The 27088-nt window shown below is 40.4% G+C and overlaps 1 protein-coding gene across 8 annotated transcripts in view; it reads left to right on the top strand.

The window, feature by feature from the left end:
- Window positions 1-27088, top strand: part of LAMA2 (laminin subunit alpha 2) — a 1276598-nt gene that overhangs the window by 769108 nt on the left and 480402 nt on the right. For all 8 annotated transcript variants that reach the window (XM_063917336.1, XM_063917337.1, XM_063917331.1 and 5 more), the window contains 2 exons: window positions 14571-14807; window positions 23306-23449. In XM_063917336.1, the coding sequence (XP_063773406.1) occupies window positions 14571-14807; window positions 23306-23449 (381 nt within the window). The remainder of the gene's footprint in view (window positions 1-14570; window positions 14808-23305; window positions 23450-27088) is intronic.

Below are 27088 nucleotides of genomic sequence, written 5' to 3'. Positions count from 1 at the left end.
AAGACTTTGATGTCACATGTGCACTTTTGCACAGTATGACTCTCAGAATTGTCTGCAAACAAAAGGTAAATAAATATTAGTTTGAAGGGTCGGCTTCGGAGACTTGAAATAAGTTGTGTAACTAGAAGTGTGTCAGTCAGATGTACTGTATAATCATTGCAAATGCAGGGAGGATTTCCAGTTGCTCTAAACATTCACATAAACACACAATAACCTCAAGAATGCTGTCTGTACTTACTCCAGGGCTATCAGCTGTTCCAATTCTTTCTTCTTCCATTGCACTTATTCTGCAGGTATGTTAACACTATACCTTTTCCACTAGCATACATGTACTGTCACCCTCAGCACTTTTCCAAGTACTCTCTCTCCGTCCACCCAACTAAAAGCATTTCCTCCTTCAGCTATACCTTTTTCCCATCTCTATATTTTCTCATGAATTCTCTCCTTTACCCAGGGCTGAGACTTGGGGTGTGTGGCTGCAGGAGAGGGGTCAAGTCCTCAAGTAAGCAAGTATGGTGGACATGCCAGATTAACCAGTAACGGACCCTCTCACCCTCTCAGCACCTCTACATCCATGCCTCATCCTTTATCTCCCCTCTCCTTCACCTCTCCTCTTCCAATCTTGTCGACCAATGTCTTCCTCTCTTGTCTAGTTACGTACTCTCTACCTGCATTCCCATTTTCTTTTCACTCTTATTGTTCTCTCTCCTCTTCTTGCAGATAACACAGATAACAGAAATGTATTACATTTTCTAAAGAGTGGATAAGTGGACAAGTAGAGAAGTTGCCCACAGCAGCCAATCAGCTTTGAGCTAGTGTTTGTTTTCTAAAATTATAGGTAGTACCTGATTGGTTGCTATGGTCCACTTGTCCACATCACCACCCTTTAGAAGATTTGATATATTTCCCACAATATCTCTGTCTTCTCTCTTCTGCTTTCTCCTCTTATCTAAGACTGTTGTGATTGACTGCACTCACCTGTAAGCTTGATTGTTGATAGAGGAGATTTAAGGAAAAGTGACAGAGTGGCTGCTCAGAACAAATACAGCAACCACAGCTCTAGTATGGGAAGCCAATCATCAGATTTGAGTATACAGACTTCTGATGATTATGACCATCAGCGTCTCAAAGGCTAACAGCAGCTGTTGTCATTTGTTAAAACAGATGCAGTTAGTTAAGCCTATGTGTGGCCGGCTCCAAAGAGTCCCATCTGCTGTGTGGAACCCAATCCCCAAGTGACCACGGTCAGAAAGAAAATAATTTTATTAAAAATTTGAGGAAAAAAATTCTAAAGCCAAAATTGCGGGGACTACATGGCCAATCTGCCAATGCCCAGGGAACACATGTTATAGTTTTTCAATGTTGATACATTTTATGCCTTTTTGGATACCTGCTGACACATGATTGCTATTTCAGTATTTCAGCATAACTTGTATCTTGGGTCTTTTTTCTTTAAATGCTTTAATTTTACTGGAGTAAATAACATACAAAGAAAATATTTATATAGCTCAGAAATATTATCTACATACTGTAGATCTTTGTAAAGAAGATTGACACCATATGTATTTATGTGATTAAGATGTATTTACTTTTTTATGCATACTGTACATTTTTTTTATATTTTTTGTATTATGTCTATTATTATTATTATTATTATTATTATTATTATAATACAATGTAATTATATTATCTTAGTGAAGTTTTCCTGCGTTTGAAACCAACTATTTTTTTTTTGCACATTTTCAACCCCACATCAACTCCTTATTGTAAAAACAGGCACTATAATATTTTGTAATTATTAGATACAGTTACTGAAAGGTGGGACGCACTGCATGTTTGACAGCATGTAAACTATTATGCTAGTTTATTCAGAGGACTCCTTTTAATTATTTATAAGATCTGTCTTTTAAAATTTCTCTGAACTCTCAATATTATGTAGAAGTTTGTTTTCAGTTTAAGAAATCTCATATCGGCATGCCAATAATATCCCATGGAAATGGGATATTATTGGCATGAATTACTACTAATGAATTACTACTACTAATGAATTACTAATTCTGAATTACTACTAATGATATACTATATTCAGAGTGGCTTTTGATTACAACCTATTGTCCTGCAGTTTGTTACTGGGGGGTTTGGCCGTAACACACAGACTTCATAATACTACATAAAGGTGCTTTCTGTCACAGCTCTTAACTCCTTCAATAGTCACTTATGTATAGAAACAAATTATCTTCCTCTCCTAGCGCCACCAAGTCAGCAGCTTGTTTCACTCTCCTGGTAAACACCTATACCAGTTGACATAAATACACAATCTCGAATGAGTGTGAACATTTAGCACTGGCTTAAATATCACAAAGTCATAAAAAAACGTAAATATCAATTAGTATAAAACGTGTGTTTTACAGGATTAGAAGGAATTAGCTCCAGTTAGCAGAGAGGCAGTAAACGTGTCTTTTTCCCTTTAGCATATGGACTGACACTTACTTTAAAGCCCCTTGTTACGTTCCACAAAAGGGATCTTTAAACTGTCTCTGCCCTTGATGGTGTATCCGGCACTGTTACACTCCTCCATGGCTCAATGTTAACACAGGTACCATGTGGGTATAATAAAGACGTAAAAGGAATTCCATCAAGGATTTTTATTCACAAATTCACAATATAAAACCAAGTAAAATGATATGTAAAATCCTTTAAAACAGTGGTTAATCGTACCCTCCTTCGGATGAGGCTGTGCAGATTTGACAGGTCTTGACAAAGGAGGCGGACCTCCGAAACGCGTTGATCTTGCTGGACGGGACGTAGAGTGAGTGCTGCCTTCCCCATACGCCTGAGTCTGTTGCCGAACCATCGCGCTGAGACCACCCGGGGCTTCTCAGCTGTAGCGCACAGCCTCATCCATGTTCTACTGTATCTAAAATGTCCCCCAAAAATGTGTTCCTATTGAAATTTTAAGAAAGTGAACTAAAAGTAAATGTGTGCATTTTTTGCAATACCACCACCAAGAAACAATTTTTGGTTCTTGCTTTGGCATTGTTCCACCTTCTAAAACAGAAATACTGTATGTTGGATTCTGTACAAAGGTTTTCATATCACAATCTCCAATTGAAAATGAGAATGCCTTTTTCCTTCATTTTACGAGGTGTATATTTGAATTAAACACCACATCTGTCAGAATAAGATGGTAGACCAACAAGACATACCATTTTGAAAAATAAACAACCAAACACATCAAATGTATTTACTGATGCTACTTTGGGAGAGATATGGGCATTAGAACCTTTGTATTTTCTACCGCTTGCTCTATATCGTGTTTTATTATAATACTTGCAGAGGGCAAATTGTGTGTAGGTCCCAGGATGAGCAAATCCTATGGAAGCATTCTTACTGTATTTATTTCTACTACAACAAAGGTATGTTGCTCAATTGCTAACAGATGTAGTCTGTGTCCATATACACCGGACCATACTATACACCATATTATCTGCAGGAGAAGCAAGGCAAATTGTACTGGTAATAGTAATGGTCTCCAGCACTATTGATGCCTAATAGAGAATGCACATTTCCAAGCAAAACAAATTGTTAAAAACATGGGGGTAAGTGTATGTAACTTTATACCAGGCTGTCAATATTCCATGTAAAAAAATTGGAGCATTAAGTACATGCCCCAAAATTACCAGATGCACCGCATCCACCTGCATGGACTCTTGCTGTCTGAGGTAACAACAAAGATAGTTAAGCTACTGCTATAATTCTGTGTATATTGACATTTTATTTTAGCATCTTATGTAATATTTCTATTTTACTAACAATAAAGCACTACATTTATAATTCATATAAACAGAAAAACATTTATAAAGGGTGAAATCATTTTGACGTTACTTTGTCACCTGCTATTTAATCATGTGATTGCACTTATTAGCTGTCTGTTGCTGTAAATCAATAGATGTCTTGTACAGGAAATGGGATTTACGTTTACCATAAAGTGCACACAGACACACACACATATACAGTACAGGTGACAAAAGAGGTGCATTAGCATCCCAGTATAAATGTCAGAACATATGTTCATATTATTAAACATACTGTAATGTGAAGGAGTCTCAATGGTTCCCATAGTTCGTGCCCTACTTTGGTAAACATGTTTTTACAAAGACAAAGTGGATCGTTTAAAGGTCACTATTGAACTGTGTTATGCATAATACAACTATTTAATACCTAGCACCCTTGTAACTGCCACTCATACCTCAGTCCTTGATATAAAAAATGTAAATGCACATGTTAAAAGGAATATTTAACTGAATTGTTAATCATTATTAACAATGTGTACCATATGTACCTGCATTTATTATTAGACTAGCTGTTCTTTGTACGGGAGTTTCTGATTTTCACGGTTGTAAATATTAAATGAGTGTTAAAAATTAGGTAAATCTATAGATATGTAAATATGAGCTGTCTTAATGTAAGTAAATATTAATCCATGGTTCTTGGCATTACCCGAGGAGCACCCGTAGCAGATAGGGTAAAAAGTGACAGGACTATTTTTGTAGTTTATTAAATCAAGATTTTGATCCAATTGTCCATTTGGGCGTTCTCGTTCACGCAACGCAAGCCATGCATAGGTAATGATGTCATTATGTCAACCCCATTTTCAGCCTCTTAGGGGAGGTTTATTAATATCCTAATTACATAGTTTTTCTATTTCCCATATGAAGAATACTTATGTTATAGTTCAGCTTCCTAACATATCGAGAACTAAGAGAATTAGGGGGACATGTACTAAGCAGTGATAAAAGTGGAGAAGTTGCCCATGGCAACCAATCAGCTGCTCTGTATATTTTGAAAGTATGCAAATTATAAATGTTACGTCAATGCTGATTGGTTGGCAACTTCTCTACTGGCTCACTTTTCCACTTTTATCACTGCTTAGTACATGTCCCACTTGGTGATGAGTCAGTCAGTCAGTCAGTGAGGGCTTTTGCTTTTATATATATATATATATATATATAGGGCAGGATTCGATTCTTTTCACCCTTTTCCACACCCGTTCTGTTTCTGCCTTCAGGGGCATGGTATCATTATTTCAGCTCACTACCCCTGGAGTAGCGAGGCACCCAACCCTTTACACAGCTAAACCTGATTACTATGGGTGCAATATGCGCAATAACAGAGATCATTTTAGAAAGGAAATTAAGCGTGATATATCATTTGAATCCCACCCTTAGACTGCAGTTGAAGGATACAATCACTTATTATACAATTATTTTTCATATTGTATTTAAATATTTTGCAATACAATACACATGCTGCCCAACATGCTTTGCATGGAGCAGCATGTTAGCACAGTGATTAGCACTACTGCCTCACAGCACTGTGGTCATGAGTGTGATTGTTGATCAAGGTCCAATTTGTGTGGAGCTTATAAGTTTAGGTGGTCTCCTCGATGTACTTCTGTTTCCTCCCACATTTAGCAATGAATAGCTCTGCCCCCCGACACACATGAAGCCACCCCCCGGGTCCTGATTGGCCCACTGCTCACTCAATACTAAAGTAGAGGATGACCACTGATAGGTGAAACCATCAATCGCTCCCATACAGATGGTTTCTCACCAACGAGGTTATCCATCAATGGTACCATTGATGGTAAATATCAATGGATAACCCACCGATGGCCATCCCTGCCCACATGCCATAAGCACACTGTAGATTAATTGCTAACTAAAAAAAAGTGTTTGTGGGTATATGCTTGTGCATTAATAAATGTAAACTGTAAGCTCCAATGGGGCAGGGACTCATGGGAATGACAAATATTCTCTCTATAAGGCACTGTAAAATTGGTGTTGTAAATAATAATAATAAAATGAGAACAGGCAAATTACTTAACAGACGAGATTGCATGGAATGCAATTGCTGCCTTATGGGCTTCTACTGATATAGTTGCATCCCATGTGACTGTACCTGCCCTGTCCCTTGGCATTTTAAATAAGAAATTAGTTCTGCTTATGTATAGAAACAGTATCCTCCTGTGCTTAACGCCCCAGCTGAGATATAGCTGCCTCTGACTTCTTGCATCAAATGAGCCAAATTTGCGCACAAGAATGCTTTGCAGTTCATAACAAAAGTGTACTTCCGTGCAAGAGAGGAAACTGTTGCTGCACTCTGACGACTATTTCACTGAACTCTGTACTTAGAGTAGAGATTAGCTGGGGACTGATGATAAGTCTGCACTGAACCCCCCTCTATTGTGTCTACATGAGGGGGAGGGGTAAATACCACTGTGGGGTTGGGAAGCATCTGTAGCCACTAAGGGGGAGGTGGGGGGAGGTAATACCCCAATAAATATATTGCCACTGGGGATCTTTTGTCACAGGAAGATTTTTGCCACTGGGGGTATTGGGGGAGCTACAGTGTGCTTCAGTAGTGACAACTGGACACTAGTGGTGGGTGATATTGTGACTGGGAATATAGTACAACTGGCCCGGGATGGGGGAAGCAACTGGAGAATTTATTACACATAGGGATGGGAAAATGCTAGAGAGTGGGGAAAAGGTGTCAATTGCTAGAGGACGATCTATGGCTGCAAGGATTTTGGAAAGATTATATTGTACATCAATGGGGAATGATGCTACAGTAGTCTTCCAGACATGCTCCTGGATGGTGTTTTTTACTTAAACAGAAAAAAAAGTTTTAAATAATTGTTCTTGACTTAATAAACCATAAAAAAATTATCAATTTCTGACAACATATTTGTAGAAAAAAATTTGTCAGCAAGTCCTGTAAAAAAAAATAAAAAAATCTTCTTTCAAAGAATTAAAGGATTCTCCCTATTTATCTTGCAGTGTGTGATGGCCATCACTGGGTATCAGTGGCGGTACTTGTGAATGGTGGGCCCAGGTGCAAAAATATAATTTGGGCCCCCCTCCTCCACCCAAACCCGAGTTCACAATATGCCCCACAGCAGTGGGTGACAGGGAGAGGTAGAGGGTGACAGGAGTACAATGTCCTGCATGGCACAGAACAGGGTGCATATACATTGGTGAGGGCAGGAACGCAGTGGCCTCTGCTCTGTCTGTTACAGGGGCCCCCACTCCTTGTGCTTTCCTCAGGTTGGCATTGGTCAGACAGACTCTGACAGTGCCAGTTACACTGAGTGTGAGCTGCCATTAAGTCACAGACAGCAGTGCATCAGAAAGAATGTACAACTGTCTTTTAATAAGAGGCAGTAAGTAGCTGTGATCATCAGCACTGATAGGTGGCAGGACTCCTCTATCAGTCTGACACACACAAGGTCAGTCCTGTCTCCCTATTGTAAGGGGGAGGTTTGTTGGGCAGTGGGGCCCACCCTGCTCTCTTAAAATGGCCTTCAGGGGGGGGGCAGGGGATAACTCATTGCTGGTCTGGGCAGCAGTGGGCCCTTTAGTCCTCAGGGGCCCCAGTGCATTGCACCTGCTGCACCAATGGTAATTCCGCCTCTACTGGGTATAACCCAACTGACTGCACTGTTTCCTCCACTACATTAACCTATTTGCATTCTAACTCAACAAAGACTCCTCATATCTGAAGAAACCTAAATTATTTTCATTTTCAACAACCTTCAACTTCATTCCAAAAATGATATCCATATTTGTACATTATTCTTTCCTGATCTGGTAGTGCAATGGTTGATCGCTACATGTTGTCACTTAACTGTGTGTTATTGTGCATATCTCATCTTTCTAAATAACATCACATGTCTGAGTAATTATTATTCACCAAACTTAAATGTCAGACTGTCTAGACTGCAGTTGCAAGACTTACTTACATGCCATTATAAAAGTATTTGCATGTGCCCAAGTCTGTCACTGTGTTATTTGAGCATCATAGTGCTGTAAGGCTGTACAGTATTTAGCCCAAGAGAGATTGATACCTTATTGCATGGGTCTTCAACCTGCGACCCTCCAGCTGCTGTGGAACTACACATCCCAGCATGCCCTGCCTCAGTTTTAGCATACCTTAATAGCAAAATTGTGGCAGGGCATGCTGGGATGTGTAGTTTCACAGCAGCTGGAGGGCCACAGGTTGAAGACCCATGCCTTATTGTATTAACTGCTGTTTTCTATCATGTATATCCTTTTATATTCTATAAAGAATAAACGTGTGGACTATCCTCTTTGCTCACATCTGATATGCACCTACCCACTTGTAGGCATCTGTCAATATCCTTAGCAACAGTTTTGATCAAGTGGCTCAAATTACTACTGCTTCTCAGCATCAGCCACAATCTCAGTCATGACATAATGAAGAAACGTGCTGCCTTCACAAATTCTCCCACATAATAGACCATAATTGGTGAAATCTTGTACTTTTCATGGCTTCCTCAAATATATTGCTACTGGTGTATCTACTACCCTGTCAAAAATGTTTGGCTGACTGACAAATTAATATACTGCACTTGCAAGCTAGCATCTCCACCCAGCCTTCTAACATCAAACACATATTTAATACATACAGTATTAAGATATTTTCCTCAAACCACCCACACCAACCCCTCTGGTCACCAACATTGCCCATGATCTTGTTTCCTAAGTCTGTGGCAGATCTCCATTTGTATTCATAGTGGGCTGTAGTGATATAACTGAATTTACTAGCACCCTGTGATGGCCACGCACTTCAAGCACATTATGTCATGACAGGTCATGCGGATGGGGCGGGGCCACTTGTCACTGTAAGCACAGAACTGTCCAGAGCATCCTTAGGAGGCACCAGGGGTTGTTTCACAATGCAGTCTGCATGTCTGGTGCATCCAAAGAACGTGATTCTGGTTGCATTTTGCTGTTCCAGGCTTATGTACTGTATGATATGTGCACCTTTAGTTACATTACATCACCCTGTATTAAAGAAAAGCCAACACACATTTCTCAACATGCCATACATGGCACTCAGACTCTCAACCTCATGTACTACTGTCAAACACCTAACACATGGAGCTACTGTGTTTGCTCCTGTGTAGGAAGTCTGGTCATTTTAACTATATGAAGCTAGTTGTAATTGTTTTTTTAAAACCATTACAGCTAAGCATATTTGGCAGTATCATACATCTCCACTAAATGTTTTGCCATTAATATTTGGCTGGACCAATATGTAATCTGTGTCACTTAGCTGCATATATCCAACTCCAATTTTCCTATAGGTTGTGCCCTTTTTAGCTTGCTTTTTTTCTCAACACACAATCCTAATTTCTTTTTCCACTATGCTTGCTTCCAATTGTAAAATGATGTAGTATAGTATATAATTGCACTATACAAATTTGGAGAAACCACTCAGCATTCAGGCCTTTCTTTATATACCACAAGTTGTCACTTTACTAGTCTGCCCTTAAAAATGATATACCGTTTGTTCTTCAAATCCACCTTTCCCTCCTGCCCAAGTACTGTATCTGTCATGCTTGGTCCAACCAGTCACTACGTAACACAGATCACAATTTATTTGCTACTTCATTTCTGCATGCAACTAGAAGTACTGTTAGATTGTAATTCTCAGTTGCAGCCCTCTTTTGCAGATGGTCATAAAAGTATGGTATGTTTATGACATGGAATATATGACAGCAATTATTAATAACTCAGCAAAAGCAGTTTCCTGTTCAACTTCAATAATTTGTCTATTTCTTCGTAATTATTCTCTTTCATTTCCTTTATATTTACACTTAATTTCACTCTGGACTTCTCTTCTCCCTGTTCTCCCCTACTGGTTGCTCCTCCTTCCCACTCGCTAGCCTGTTCATTATATAGAGAAAAACTCTTAATCAACAATCTTTTCTAGATTCTTGTTTATGTCAACATCCCTTGAACATAAAGGGCAGTATTAAATTCTTTACACCCCCTTCTACACCCGTTCTGTTTCTACTGACGGGCGTGGTATAATCATTTCAGCTCGCTAGACCTGGAGTAGTGAGGGCGCCCTAACCCTTTACGCAGCTAAATCTGATTACTATGGGTGCAATATGCGCAATAACGGGGATCACTTTAGAAAGGAGATTGGGCGTGATATATCATTTGAATACCGCCCAAAGTGTTTACCTTTTTTATTGTTTATGTTTCTTGCTTTAATATGATAGCACCTGTAAACCATTGGTTCCATAGGACTTGCTTATATTTTTGTGGTTTTATTACTGTTTGACCTTGAATAAAATAAACTTACAAATTGTTATGAAATACCTGTAACATAAAAAAAGAAAAGCTAACAAAATATATAAAAGTGAAATGCAACAATAATTCCATATTTTCTGAAGTGCAACATATGGTATAAGGCCTCTGGTATGTATATTATTGTTAATAACTATTATGCACTTTATATAACTGTGGAATAGCGTTTTGCTACCATAGAGATGATCCAGTTAGCAGTGAAGCTCTGCAATACAAACAATACAGCTTTTACATCTGCAAACTTTGATGTTACGTGTATTCTCCTATATATCTCTTCCAATACTTATACAATGTCACAGCCTTTACATTATGCTATCATCATTTTATCATTTTCTCACCATTATGAACAGTGTGCTTGTAATGTAAATTGCTATATAACTAGTAGCGCCCACATCAAACAAATTGTTGCACTGACCTTGAATCTCTCCTTTAGGCATTTAAAATGCTTAAATGATTACAGCAGAGAATCTATGAACACTCATTTACAGCGAGGCTGCTTTTTATTGTCAGAGCTTCTTTTATCTTTGTGCCAAGCTGGAAGCTACGCTCATACCAGAACACAGGTCTGGCAGCAGAACACCAGCAGAACATGAGACTTGCTGATTAGAACCGTGCCCGGCTACTATTGTCAGAAATTGGTTATGAATGATGCTATAATCTCATTCACCTCAATAGTATCATGCTGAGTTATTAAACTAGGAAAAAAGTGTATGATATTATTACTGGAGAAACTAGTGTTGGTTTGTACTATAGTGTATCTCTCCTGCACTAAGATGCCAATTTGCTGTTGTCAGGTAGATGCTTTGCAGACATTATACATTGGAATTTCTCTGCCACAGAGGATTTGATGCAGGTCTGAGAGAAATCATGTGTATGTGCTCTTGTACTGTGCGCAGGGAAATAAAGGCATATATGTGCCCGTGTGTACAGGCGTATGAATTCTACAGTGCTTGGTTTGCTACTAGTCATCCTCATCAGTGTGCACTTGAGGAAAGTCTTATTACATAAGGCAGGAAATTGAACAGAGATCCTGTAGTTTGGTGGCAGTGAGAGGCAGAGGTGTTTTAAGAAAGGGGGAGACCCGCGTGCAGCCTCCATTGGAGGAGATGGTATGGCAGTGCTGAGAAGAGAGTTAAATGTATTTTAAAAGGTGTAATTCATTTAAAACCTGAGTGGTGATGAGAGATAGAAAGTATGTTTGTTTGGCAGTGTCCAGAGCATTGCGATAGGAAAGGTGAACACAGTAACAGCACATAGAATGACAAAACTTAGGGGGTTATTCAAACCTTATTGCTGTTGTGCGAATTCACTAGCTGGCCGATTATCGATCGACTGCGCATGCGTACTGATTATAGTATGCATGTGCGAGGCCAAACATCGAAAAAATCCAGTGACTTTCTTGATCACTAGCTGTACGCAAGTTGATTGACAGGAAGTCGGCATTTGGGGGTGGTAACTGGGTGTTTTCTGGGAGAGTTAGGAAAAATGCAGGGTGGCCAAGCATTTTCAGGGAGGGGGTGTGACGTCAGCTCTGGCCCCAATCAGCCTGATTCTATCGTACTGTAGGAGTAGGTCATGGGCTACGCACAGACTGCACAGACTAGAAAAATCAGTAGACGGTGAGTGAGTTGTGAACGGATTTGCAGCTGTCCGGCGATCACCGAGATTTTCGCAAGTCATACTCAGACTTGCACGGGGTGTCTTTTCAGCCTGTCTGAGTGGCGGCTATCTGATCGCATTCCTCTGCAAATTTTCAGAGGAGCGATCAGTCTGAATAACCCTCTTATGATGTCAATGTAATACTTGTAGGTAGCTTTAAGCCTTGAATTTGCAGTTGAGTATACTGGGACAATTCAATTAAAAGTGATGTTCAGTCAGTATTTGCAGCTACGCATATCACTGCTAATTACGGTGCTACGACACTGCACACACCAATGGGGTGTAAGGAAAAATTTGTGACATTGGTGGTTGTGGAGTGATGGAAAGCAACAGATACTGTATGTTGGCACCTTGTAGGCGCTAATTGAATTGCCCCTGTGTCTTCTATACTACAGGGAATATGTTGAAAAATATTACACAGTATATGAACTTCCTTCACCTGAATGATTACAATAAAAACAATAATGTGAATCAATAAATATAATGTATTTGTAAATCTATTTATAAATCTTATACATCAACTGTGTCGGAAAATGAAGCCATTTTTATAGAAAATTATTGAATGGCAAAAATTGCAGATTTGTTGCCTTATATTTTACATTTTGCCACATTAAGGGCCTAATTCAGAGATTTATGGAAATGTGATATTTACCCACATCTCCGCTTTTTGCAGATCTCCACATGTGCAAATCTATTTCTGTGTTGTCTGTCGCAGTGCCCCAAAGCCACAGATGATTGATATGCTGCTGGTGTTTGGGGGCGGCAACAGGCAGTCTTTTAGAAATCAGGGGCATGATGGCCCCATTTCCTGAGCATTATTTATTAACAGTTTCTTCCAGTATATAGTGCAGCAACTTCCATTGCGCTTTACGGTTGGAAACAACAGTAATAAAACAGAACTGGGAAATAACAGTCATATACAATCTAAAAGGGAATAGGCATTGATATACAAGGATGATAGTTATCTATTGCATAATGGTCCACCAGATTGCTGGGCTGTATGATATGGTCAAACAGCAATGGCCCTCATTCCGAGTTGTTCGCTCATTGCCGAGTTTCGCTATATTGCGATTAGTCGCTTACTGCACATGCGGAAGGTTCGCAGAGCGCATGCGCTTAGTTCTTTTACTCAAAAGTTAGGTATTTTACTCACGGCATAACGAGGATTTTTCATCGTTCTGGTGATCGTAGTGTGATTGACAGGAAGTGGGTGTTTCTGGGCAGAAACTGGCCATTTTCTGGGAGTGTGCGAAAAAACGCTGGCGTTTCTGGGAAAAACGCAGGAGTGTCTGAAAAAACGGGGGAGTGTCTGGGCGAACGCTGGGTGTGTTTGTGACGTCAAACCAGGAACGAAACTGACTGAACTGATCGCAATGTAGGAGTAAGTCTGGAGCTACTCAGAAACTGCTAAGAAATTTCAATTCGCAATTCTGCTAAGCTAAGAAACACTCCCAGAGGGCGGCGGCTTAGCGTGTGCAATGCTGCTAAAAGCAGCTAACGAGCGAACAACTCGGAATGAGGGCCAATGTTGGGTGGGAAAGTGAAGAAAGAGAAAATATGTGAGGATATGTGTGGACTGTATAGTGAGGATATAATTGGATAGGAAAGTTTATGAAGGTTACGTGGGCGGTTTGTGAATTTGATATGCTTCTCTGAAGCAGTGAGTTTTCGGGAAACGGTTGAAGATTTGGAGACTAACGGAGAGTCTTATTGTGCATGGGAGGGCATTCCACAGAGTGGGTGCAGCCTAAAGAAAGTCCTGCAATTGTGAATGGAAGAAAATAATGAGTGTGGATGAGAGACAAGCAAAGAGGTAGAGTTGGGGGATATTTTGGTAAGACCAGTAAGAGGACTATTCAATAATCGGTGCGGGAGATAATGAGAGTATGGGTTAGAGCTTTATTATTGTCTTTTTTTAGATGCATGTAACATGATTCTGAGACAGATTGAATGTGGGGAACAAATGACAGTTCAGAGTTACGGATGACACCTAAGCAGTGACCTTGTGGGGTAGGATTGATTGTCGAATTCCCAACAGTGATAGAGATATCAGGTTTACTATTAGCCAATGGAAATATAATTCATTCAGTTTTGGAAATATTAAGTTTGAAGTGGTGAGAAGACATCCAAGATGAATTGGCAGAAAAACAATTAGCGAAATGGTCCAATACAGATGGTGACAAATCTGGGAAGAATAGGTAGATTTGTGTATTATCCATGTGCAGATGCTGAAGCCAGTGGTTGCGCCCTCAGATGCAGCTTCACTGGCTCCAGCAGCATGACGTCACTGGGCATCCTGGGTATCCTAAGGGTAACTCTGGTGATCATGCACAGAATTGGATCAAAGAAGCAGCAGCATGACGTCACTGGGCATCCTGGGTATGCTAAGGGTAACTCTGGTGATCATGCACAGAATTGGATCAAAGAAGCCAGCAGTGGGTGTAGCCTGCAGCTTTTTCAGATTTTAGCACAGCCACTGCGTCCATCTCTAAATTAGGCCCTAAATCCCTACTAGCTTTAATCACTCTATTGTTGTATTTAAGCATATTCACTTAAAGTATAATTATGATAAAATACCTGATTTTTCATTACTGTGCACTTTTCTCAATAAGTAAAAAATGTAAAATGAGCCAGTTCAAATAGTGCAGATTCTGCTGCCCTAGATAATAGTTCCATGAGTAAAAACAACAAAATAGTTTATGTACATCTTATTTTGTTTTCCTGCAGGCTTGCGACTGTGCTGGTCCAGGATCTCTAAGTACACAGTGTAATCCAGACACAGGCTGCTGTTTCTGCCGTCCAAATTTCTTTGGGGACAAATGCAATACTTGCAGAGTGGGATACTGGAATTATCCGCACTGTGTTAGCTGTGATTGCTTGTTGGCGGGAAGTAAACCGGAGAGCTGCGATCAAGAAACACATAAATGTCCCTGTGCTGAAGTGACAGGACAGTGCAGCTGTAAGGTAATAAAAGGAAAAAGAGATGAAAAACAAATGCTGTTTGTGCGTGTTTTAAAGGTGTTTTCTTTTTTTCTTTTTTTTACAGAAGTTGCTAACTTGCTAATGCTTTATGTAGACCATTAATAATACACATATCTGGCTGGTCTATGTCTGTTTTATATATTTGAAATCAGACTACATGAAAGCTATAATAGTGAAATAGACACACTTCTTTCTGTGTGAAATGATTATCATTACACAACACTGAGGGATGCTAGTAATGTCTGCCTTCTGTTAAGTATATTACATTACCTAAAGAGAAGATATTTGCTTGCAGATTATACTAGTCTGCCAGAGGAAAAAGCACAAGTTAAATGCTTTTTTTTATAACTGTTTAACCACACAGCTATAATTTGGAAACAGGCCAGGCGGATGAATTACAGTACACTGGTTTTCATACTGAGCACTACTTGCATTTTCCATTAGGATAACTGAATTTTAACTGCATAAAGAGCTTTAGTTTGCTGAAAATGATTATTGTCATTCCATTATACAAGGAGCATTTTACATGCTTTGCTGGCTTATTTTCCAACTTTAAAATTGTCAGGGAGATTGTCACTTCATAAAACATATTTAAGTAAAACACAGGTTTATAATAATTCTGCACTTTCACTTTGCTTGTAATGCATGATCTTGTAATGTAATTCAACATAAATGAGTTGCCTTTAGTGCCTTCTTAGTGTGTATGGGTGTTACATACTGTACATGGGTGTTACTTTACGGTGTCCTGTACTCTACCCACTAGTCCTCCTCACATGATACTAAAACACCCATTCTGACATTATTGGTCAGTGTGCTGCCCTTCTACAGCAGGGAAGCTGTGAGTTACTGGTGGAAATCAGCTCATAGAAGTAAGCATAGTATGTAATTTGGGGCGAATCTCATTAGCATAAAAAGGACACTGTTTTCTGTGCTCTGTCCTGAGTGGAACATCTTAGATTTTTTTTATTTTTAACAATTAGGGGTATATTTAAGTGCAGGTTTTTAGAAGTGGAGATGTTGCCCATATCAACCAAACAGATTCTACATAATATCTTCTAGATAGAAGGAGCTAGATAAATGATATGTAGAATGTGATTGATTGCTATGGGCAATATCACCTCTTCTAAAAAACAGCACTTATAGTCATTATGCAAAACAGGTGTTAAGCCAAACGTGACAAAGTGGGCCTCATTTAATAATTTGATAAAATCCACCTTGGTAGTGCAGTGCATTTGTTGGGAAACAGTAGCATCCACTGCCCAGTGGGATCAGTTGGTTGGAATAAAGGTGCATTTTTAGAGGCACTCCTTATAGTGCATAGTAGCACACGTGCCAGCAGGCCACTGGAAAGTGATGGCTTTGTACTGCCAGTTCTGTTTTGATTTGGCTTTCCCAGAGGCATGGCATCTAATGGGGCACTGGTCTTCAACAGATTTCCACAAGGGGGTTTGAGGGACAAAGGACTGGGTGTGTGCAAGACTTCATAGGAGAAACTAGGTTGCACTAGAAAAAAAGTCAGGAAGGAGATTGACTGAGTTGTAAGATTTACAGTATCTGGACTGAACCTCTGAAGCCTAAAACATGTGGAAAAACGTGGAGGAGGTGCAGAATTGGAGCTCTGTAGTCACACATTAGTATAGAGAACTTGAGGAAATGAGATGGGGTCCAGGCATGCCAACAGAAGCATGCATGAACCCTGGAGAAAGGTGTACTAGAGACCATACATGGCGGTAATATTTATAATACTGGATAAACGAACACAGGTTTGTGGTTGGGACACGGGTGTACAGCACATGGTAGTGAAGTTAGAATGCTGGAGCACTTCACATAAGAGTATGATAAGCACATTGGTGTAAAGCACACACTGGTGAAGTTAGGACACTGGAACATGGCACACAGTATTGTAATAAAGGCAATGGAGCACTAGACACAGTGATGAGTTTAGAACTCGAGAAGGTATACAGCACTCATTTTCTGAGGTTTAGAACACTGGAGAACGGCATACAAAACTACAATGGCATCCTACACAGTCTCCTTAAGTTCTCTATATTAGTCTATGTCTTTTGGCAGAACCTAAAGTTTTTGACATAAGTGTCAGAATTGTATGATGGAGGTCAGTCCACATGTTGAATAGTTTAACATGTCTTTGGTTTATTAAACAGGTAGAACAACAGAGTGTAAAACAACAAAGGGTTATTGCAGCACACCACAGTCAGATACATGCAGTATGATACAGACCCTGCCAGACTTGGGTTACCAGAGGTAGCGTGCTGTGTCTGGGCAAAAGCATGGAATAATATATACATGTACTGGTATCAGTAGTACTTGTAGTTGGCACCACTACATCTGTAGTTTCAATTACACACAGGGACACTCATGGGCATGTCCTACTGCTGTGGAGGATGGAGGAAGAAGAAAATGTGGTAAGGTGCACAAGCAGAAGAAGGTACAATAGGCCACAGGTTCCTCATGCTCAGTTAGCATGCCTCCATTACTATGAGAACAAGACCGAACGTGGAAACCACTATCCTCCAGCAGTGTCTACAGAGCTCCAATTTTATTTGTGTCTAAAATGTTGACTTCAGAGATTCAGTCCTGTTAATATGCATCTTGCAACTCAGTCCATCTTCTTCATGGTGCTGGAACCCAAGAACTGACTGTGGCAACGCAAGTCCCAGGCACTCTGTTCTTTGCAACTTGTCTCTTGATGGCTCTAATCAGCTTACCTTTGCTTCGGCTGTCCCTTTTTAAGGTCTCCTATAGGCTTTTGCTGGATATAAATAGACATTTTCCTCCCTACTTTCTTTATCAGCAGCTCCACAGTACATTTCACACTGTTTCCTTAGCAAACATACTTGCGACTCTTAAAAAGTTATGTGGAAGCATTGCTTGAGGTAGTTGTTTATCAAATAATAATAATACAGGTTGAGTATCCCTTATCCAAAATGCTTGGGACCAGAGGTATTTTGGATATCGGATTTTTCCGTATTTTGGAATAATTGCATACCATAATGAGATATCATGGTGATGGAACCTAAATCTAAGCACAGAATGCATTTATGTTTCATATACACCTTATATACACAGCCTGAAGGTCATTTTAGCCAATATATTTTTTATAACTTTGTGCATTAAACAAAGTGTGTGTACATTCACACAATTCATTTATGTTTCATATGCACCTTATACACACAGCCTGAAGGTCTTATAATACAATATTTTTAATAACTTTGTGTATTAAACAAAGTTTGTGCACATTGAGCCATCAGAAAACAAAGGTTTCACTATCTCACTCTCACTCAAAAAAGTCCGTATTTCGGAATATTCCGTATTTTGAAATATTTGGATAAGGGATACTCAACCTGTAATAATAATAATAATAATAATATGGATGGTTTATATTATAAGTAGTGATGTGCACCGGACATTTTTCGGGTTTTGTGTTTTGGCTTTGGATTCGGTTCCACTGCCGTGTTTTGGATTCGGACGCATTTTGGCAAAACCTCCCTGAATTTTTTTTGTCGGATTCGGTTGTGTTTTGGATTCGGGTGTTTTTTTACAAAAAACCCTCAAAAACAGCTTAAATCATAGAATTTGGGGGTCATTTTGATCCCATAGTATTAATAACCTCAATAACCATAATTTCCACTCATTTCCAGTCTATTCTAAGCACCTCACACCTCACAATATTATTTTTAGTCCTAAAATTTGCACCGAGGTCGCTGGATGACTAAGCTGAGCGACCCAAATGGCCGACACAAACACCTGGCCCATCTAGGAGTGGCACTGCAGTGTCAGACAGGATGGCAGATTAAAAAAATAGTACCCAAACAGCACATGATGCAAAGAAAAAAGAGGCGCAATGAGGTAGCTGTGTGACTAAGCTAAGCGACCCAAGTGGCTGACACAAACACCTGGCCCATCTAGGAGTGGCACTGCAGTGTCAGACAGGATGGCAGATTAAAAAAAATAGTCCCCAAACAGCACATGATGCAAAGAAAAATGAAAGAAAAAAAAGGTGCAAGATGGAATTGTCCTTGGGCCCTCCCACCCACCCTTATGTTGTATAAACAGGACATGCACACTTTAACAAACCCATCATTTCAGCGACAGGGTCTGCCACACATCTGTGACTGAAATGACTGGTTGGTTTGGGCCCCCACCAAAAAAGAAGCAATCAATCTCTCCTTGCACAAACTGGCTCTACAGAGGCAAGATGTCCACCTCCTCCTCATCGTCCAATTCCTCACCCCTTTCACTGTGTACATCCCCCTCCTCACAGATTATTAATTCGTCCCCACTGGAATCCACCATCTCAGGTCCCTGTGTACTTTCTGGAGGCAATTGCTGGTGAATGTCTCCACGGAGGAATTGATTAAAATTAATTTTGATGAACATCATCTTCTCCACATTTTCTGGAAGTAACCTCGTACGCCGATTGCTGACAAGGTGAGCGGGTGCACTGAACACTCTTTCGGAGTACACACTGGAGGGGGCGCAACTTAGGTAAAATAAAGCCAGTTTGTGCAAGGGCCTCCAAATTGAAGTCCAACTTCTGGATTGTTCAAAAAATACATACTACTTAGACCTCAGTCCAAATATATAAAGTCCAGTATTTAGCAGCAATGTGGTTGCTAGAAAGGTGGAAATGTGGTATCCAATAAGTCCTTTGCAAAGTCCATGCAAATAGTAGGATCCATCAAGTATTTACCAGGTACCAAAATGCACTGCAAAGGTACAGTATAGTCCAAAGGGATCCTGGAGTTGGAGGACACAATGTGGCAGCAAGCTTAGCACGTTTACCTGGGCAACGGACACCCAATGAAATACTGGACTTATATATTTGGACTGAGATCTAAGTAAATCCTAAAATGTATCAATTGGACTACCCAACAGTTACACTGTTTAATTGCTCACACATGAACTACATGCATTTTAGAGATGTTCTTTAATAATTTTCAGTAATTTTGTATTACTTTTAATATAAGCCATCCATATTATGATTATTTGATAAACAGCTACCTCAAGTGCTGGTTCTACATATTTATTTAGTTTTATGCTAGTCAGATTTTTGGTACTGACAAACCCTCTACCAGCAGCTTATTGATAGTGCACTCTTTGTTTATCCTTGCAACACTTAATAGCTCTCTCTTAGTCCAGCACTTAAATCTGGTCTTTATAATTTTTCCTCCTCCACTGGCTTGTGGGCTATTGGGCACTCCCTCTTGGGCTATTAGAAACTAGCCTCTCATTAGGCTACATGGTGGTGGTTCCTCCCTTTCAGGACTCCTTTTTCCATTTGCAGATTTACCCCACCCACCCCCCTCCTTTATTGTCATCTGCTGCATGGCAATGGCGCATGCGTCTTGTTCTGCATGCGCCCACCTACTTAACTGCCCTCAAGGTATCATGTGAGCTGTAGTTTGGGGTAGCCACTGCTGCTGTGACTTATATAGCTGTGGCCACAAAAGGGACATTGCAAAATAATATTTTGACACAGTTATCATTAGTATCTTCACAGTTATCACTATCAAATTTTACACTTACAGTACATCAGAATCAGAGCTGACACTGTTCAGACAACTTCAGAAGGCTATTTTAGCGACTTTTTCGGCAGCCATGTTTGTTTTAACTTTTGACTAAATACCTGAAACATGCCCTTACTGTGCTCCACGTATGCCCACTTTCTGCAAGTTCATGCCCATTCCAGTCCCCTAGTAACAACAAGTCTCAAGCCAGATATGAGAGAAAAACAAAAGGATGCCGTGCACAAAATGACAATTTTGGGACTGAAAATGTATTTAAACCTGACTCTCTATAAGGCCCTTTTTTTCCCCAAATATAGCAATTGTACACTTTTATCTTAGAGGTGCCATGAAAAAAATGCTGATGCTCTAGGCCACCGTAATACAAAAAAGTTTGGGAACCATACACAAAGCTGATTTCTTATGGATCTTTTGCACCAGCTGTAGGGCCAACTCTAACTCTTTATTTACTAATACAAAATGCAGCCAAAGATGCAGGCCTACAGCATGCAACTCTAAGCAGCCACTATATGTTGGCCATCGCTTTATAAGAAGTTTCAAATATTATTATATTAATTTGAGTATTCATTTCAAGCATTCTCCTTAATGTACACAGACTTCTCATTGACTTACTTGCAACAAGTATTACCATGTAACAGATGTACATTATGTAAGAATTGTTTAGTTATACGTTTAATATATTAAAATTAGTGCATGCAGCGTTTCTGACTCACCAGCAGAATGGAAATTATTGCAATGTGATAAGACATGTAATATAAGAGGAAACATGTACAGTATATGGATAACAATGAATAGTGGAATCTGTCAGGTTTGAAGTGTAATGTCACCCAGAGTGGGGAGATTCTATCTCACAACTGTCTGTTACATTGTGATAAGGCAGCTGCCTTCATTCTGATTATTATGATAAATGGAAATCACAGAACATCCAATGCTGTTTATGTTGTTCCAATGAATGTACAAATCTCTTTCAACTTTAAACAACAGCCTAGCAAAATTGCATAAAACAACATGCGCTTATTTAGCTTAAGTTGTATACTGATAAAATTGTCCCTTTTAATACTATTTCAGTCTTTGTACCTCCCTTTAATATCTCTGCCATGTTTCTATATAGTTAAGCAGTTTAAAATATCATGTTGCTAAACAATTCACTATGGGTTAAAATCATATTTAGATATATAAAGTTGTGTAGTTAAACATTTATTGAAGAAATTTTCAATAGACCTAACTTTATTGCTACCCTAGGCAGCTTGACCTGGAAACAATATTTGCTACAGTGTTTCATAGCTCCATGGAGGCTAGCCAGTCCTCTGGCTCCCCCCCACCCCCACCCCCCAAAAAAGCATGCATACATAACCACACTCACCAACATACACACCCAGTTACCTCTGTCCCTCTGTGTATGCATAATCATAGCTCCTCCCCTTCTTAACATAAGACCTTGAACATTTTCTACCCCAGGCCCAAGTGTCCCTTAATCCAGCCCAGATTGCATTGTTTGTATATAAACTAAGTTATTGGCCGGTACACCAAGAATTTAAGTTGTTTACATACTGAGGTTTTAGTTTATTCATTTATTACAGGTTGAGTATCCCATATCCAAATATTCCGAAATACGGACTTTTCTGAGTGAGAGTGAGATATTGAAACCTTTGTTTTCTGATGGCTCAATGTACACAAACTTTGTTTAATACACAAAGTTATTAAAAATATTGTATTAAATGACCTTTAGGCTGTGTGTATAAGGTGTATATGAAACATAAATGAATTGTGTGACTGTAGACACACTTTGTTTAATGCACAAAGTTATAAAAAATATATTGGCTAAAATGACCTTCAGGCTGTGTGTATAAGGTGTATATGTAACATAAATGCATTCTGTGCTTAGACTTATGTCCCATCGCCATGATATCTCATTATGGTATGCAATTATTCCAAAATACGGAAAAATCCCATATCCAAAATACCTCTGGTCCCAAGCATTTCGGATAAGGGAGACTCAACCTGTATTTCCACCTAATTGAACAAAAAAATATACTATACAGTATATGGCTCTATTGTAGGCCATTTTGATTTGGCAAGGTTGGAAAATGAGATTGAAACATCGGATCATGTGGGAAATTTTCAGTAGACATTTTACCTGTTCCCCTGCCCACTACATACTCTACATTACAATATGTGCAGCTAACTTTCATTGCACTATAATCACATTGTGGTCACAGTCATTTCATTTGATCTCTGCAATTTAGCCATCCATGTGCATAGCCTAATTGTCCACATATCCAGATTTTAATCATCCATTCCAATCAGATTGTAATGTATGTAGTAAGTATAACTAATTTAGACGCCCTATGACCTCAGATCAAAAACATAGAGGAAAGCTAAACTATATGTAGTAGATGATGATGATGATGATGATGATGATGATGCAGCTAATGTGTATTCTGAGTACCAGTTTACAGATTGTGGTGGTGTGCTGTCTAGTATTACACTAGTTATATTGCCATGAGAGTGGAAGAAAGCCACTTACAGCAGCTGCAAGCTCCTTTTTCCAGGAGACTTGAACAAGTAACTATGTAATACAGAGCTTTTTCACAGCTAATTCAACCATATGTGGTGAGCATATGATTCTTTTTACATTTAACTGTACTAATCCTACAGTAGAAGAAGCAATAAAATAGCAGTTTCTCTGATGAAATTGTTACATTGTAATTCATTTGGATATCATCCTAATTATCCCTTTGTGTTTATGGTTTCATTACACTGTGCATTGTTATGCTGATATCTGTACAATGGAAACAAATTATGTGGTGCCATGCACCAGGTTTCAGATATTTCTCCACATAAATTTAATCCTTAGAACATACACTCCCTGATGTTACCCAAACTAAAGATATCAGTTTAACACCACTTATACATGAGATGTCTCTCTTGCAGATAAATGTGGAAGGAGTCCATTGTGACAGATGCAAGCCCAGCACTTTTGGACTTCACGTAGGGAATCCACTTGGTTGCAGCAGCTGCTACTGCTTTGGCCTGACTACCCAGTGTAAAGAAGCAGATGGACTGATCCGGATGTGGGTGAGTAGGGAGACATACAGTCATTAATACCATAATGTGGGTTCCTGCAGGTGCATATTAGTAAAACATGCTCAAGCAGCTAACACAGGACAACACATTCAGTATTCCCATTTGAAGTCACATGTCACTGGAATATTGCTCTGTGACTACTCAGCAGCAGTATTTTAAAGTTCACTTCAAAACCAGCTGCATATCAGAGTGCAGTGCAATATTTACAGTGTTTTAAACCATTTTCCATGCTCATGTTTTGTATAAATGATTAATAACATATTACATGTTCTATGTAGTACAGTATTACATTATAGTATTGCAACATAATTGATACATTTTTAGATAGGGAAATCATACGTTTTATTTGTATGTTGGATATAGCTTAATGCATGTGGTTATGTGTACATACAATAGGGCCTGATTGCGATTTGTAAGTAAAGCAAAAAAAAGCAAATAACATTGAGTCTTCAACAAACTGTGTCATATTATTATTATTATTATTATTATTATTATAAGTGACCCGCAGCACCGTACATAAGGCAACAGTAGGACAGTATGGGGTACAAAGAACATTGCATAACATTACAGTAACCAAGACATAAACAGAGCACATATAACAATTAGCACCACAATTCTCACTACAGAATACAGCTGAGAAGTAAGGGTGGGAGTAATCAGCGAAGAGTAGATCCTGTCTGCAATAGCGATGACACCAGAGGCGGAACTACCGCCAGTGCAACCAGTGCGTTGCACTGGGGCCCGCCTCTGCCAGGGGCCCAAAGCATTAATGAGTCAAACTGACTCATTACATGCCGCTGTGCGCTGCGGGCAACCGCTGCCCGCAGCGCCCAGCCACCCAGAGAGGAGAGGAGCAGCGGTACGGGGGAAGGAGGAGGAGGGAGGTGGTGGAGGGAGCCGCAGCAGTGCTTTGTTACTGGTTGAGGCGCTGCTGCTGCTGCCCCTCTGCTTCACTATAGGCTGTCTTCCGAGAACAGCTTATAGTGAAGCAGAGGGGCAGCAGCAGCAGCGCCTCAACCAATAACACAGCGCTGCTGCGGCTCCCTCCTCCACCTCCCTCCTCCTCCTTCTCTCCTGCCCGGGAATCGTCAGAAGCTGCACCGAGGAGCCTGAGCCAGCGGAGAGGGTAAGTATAAGTCTCTTCTTTCTTTCTTTCTTTCTTTCTTTCTTTCTTTCTTTCTTTCTTTCTTTCTTTCTTTCTTTCTTTCTTTCTTTCTTTCTTTCTTTCTTTCTTTCTTTCTACTGTCTGCCGCAATGTGTAAAAAGGGGGAATCTGTCTGCCGCAATGTGTAAAAAGGGGGAATCTGCCTGCCGCAATGTGTAAAAAGGGGGAATCTGCCTGCTGCAATGTGTAAAAAGGGGGAATCTGCCTGCCGTAATGTGTAAAAAGGGGGAATCTGCCTGATGTAATGTGTAAAAAGGGGGAATCTTTGCTGTAATGTGTAAAAAGGGGGACTCTGCCTGACGTGATGTGTAAAAAGGGGGAATCTGCCTGCCGCAATGTGTAAAAAGGGGGAATCTGCCTGCCGTAATGTGTAAAAAGGCGGACGCTGTCTGCCGTAATGTGTAACAAGGGCACGCTGTCTGCCGTAATGTGTAAAAAGGGGACGCTGTCTGCCGTTATGTGTAAAAAGGGCACGCTGTCTGCCGATATGTGTAAAAAGTGTACGCTGTCTGCCGCTATGTTTAACAAGGGCACGCTATCTGCCGTTATGTGTAAAAAGTGTACGCTGTCTGCCGCTATGTGTAACAAGGGCACGTTATCTGCCGATATGTGTAACAAGGGCACGCTGTCTGCCGTTATGTGTAAAAAGGAGGAATCTGCCTGCCGTAATGTGTAAAAAGGGGGACGCTGTCTGACGTAATGTGTAACAAGGGCACGCTGTCTGCCATAATGTGTAAAAAGGGGGACGTTGTCTGCCATAATGTGTAAAAAGTGGACGCTGTCTGCCGTAATGTGTAAAAAGAGGAATCTGTCCGCCATAAGGTGTAAAAGGGTCTCTACCTGGTGTAGTGGTGCTACTGTGCGTCGTAATTTGAATAATGGAGACTACTGTGCACCGTTTTATGAATTGGTATTATTTTGTGGCCACACGAAGCCACGCCACTATGTATTTTTGCGCGCGCCTACGACGAGCACTGCCCCTGTTTCACATGCAGGGGTGGGGCTCCGATGCCATTTCTTGCACACAGTACTAAAATGTCTAGTTACGGCACTGTTGCTAGGTATCCATCTCTCTGGCCCTGAGCAGGTCCCCCTCACCAGATCCTCTCCAGGGGTGAGGGGGTGGACTTGGATGGGATAGGGGGGGGCCCAAAGCATTTTGTCGCACCTGGGCCCACTGCTCGCTAGTTCCGCCACTGGATGACACGAATAGCAGGAGTAGAGCCACTGGAAAAGATAAATGGATGTGAGCAAGAGGAATTCTGGGCTAAATGGCCACTGAATCAGTGAAGGCTGGGGACCAAATACATTTATATTATTTCTGTGCAGGGTATGTGACGTCAGCAGTGGTGCAAGTAGAAAAAATGCCTTACAAGTACTGTGTGCGCGTGCCAAAAAATGGGTGTGGCCAAATGCCACATGGGGCGTGGTCAATGAAAATGTGGACGTGATACACATATTGCGGAGGGGCAGATACACATATGACCCCAATAGTGCCAGATACACGTTGCCCCACAGTGCCAGATATACATTGCCCCACAGTGCCAGATACACAAATGTCCCCAGAGTGCCAGATATACATTGCCCCACAGTGCCAAATGCACATTGCCTCACTGTGCCAGATACACAAATGCCCCCAGAGTGCCAGATATACATTGCCTCACAGTGCCAGATATACATGCCTCACAGTGCCAGATACACATTGCCCCACGGTGCTAGATACACAAATGCCCCCAACATGCCAGATACACATTGCCCCACAGTGCCAGATACACAAATGCCCCCAGAGTGCCAGATATACATTGCCCCACAGTGCCAGATATACATTGCCCCACAGAGCCAGATATACATTGTCCCACAGTGCCAGATACACATTGCCTCACTGTGCCAGATGCACAAATGCCCCCAGAGTGCCAGATATACATTGCCTCAAAGTGCCAGATACACATTGCCCCACAGTGCCAGATACACAAATGCCCCCAGAGTGCCAGGTACGCTGGAATACGAGGAAAGGCTTGCAAGACTAGGCATGTTTACACTGGAAAAGAGGAGATTAAGAGGGGACATGATCAACATTTACAAATATATAAGGGGCAATATACAGATCTTGCACAGGACCTGTTTTTGGTTAGGTCAACACAGAGAACTCGTGGACACTCGCTCAGGTTAGAGGAGAGGAGATTCCGCACAATACGACGTAAAGGCTTTTTTACGGTAAGGACGATACGTGTTTGGAATTCCCTGCCTGAGGAAGTTGTAATGGCCGACTCAGTCAACACCTTTAAGAATGGGTTAGATAAATTCCTAATGGATAAGGATATCCAGGGTTACAGGGCATAGTCACGCACTATGGTTATAATAAAAAAGAGGGGTAAAACGTAATGGCAGTATCTACTTCAGTCAAAATTTTATACAAAATAATCGTGCATAGGAGACCACAAATAGGTTGAACCCGATGGACAATT

Source organism: Pseudophryne corroboree, chromosome 4 (genome assembly GCF_028390025.1).
Source record: "Pseudophryne corroboree isolate aPseCor3 chromosome 4, aPseCor3.hap2, whole genome shotgun sequence".
Lineage (NCBI taxonomy): Eukaryota > Metazoa > Chordata > Amphibia > Anura > Myobatrachidae > Pseudophryne > Pseudophryne corroboree.
The sequence above is the reverse complement of the archived record's forward strand: the minus strand, read 5'-3'. Positions and strand labels throughout refer to the sequence as shown.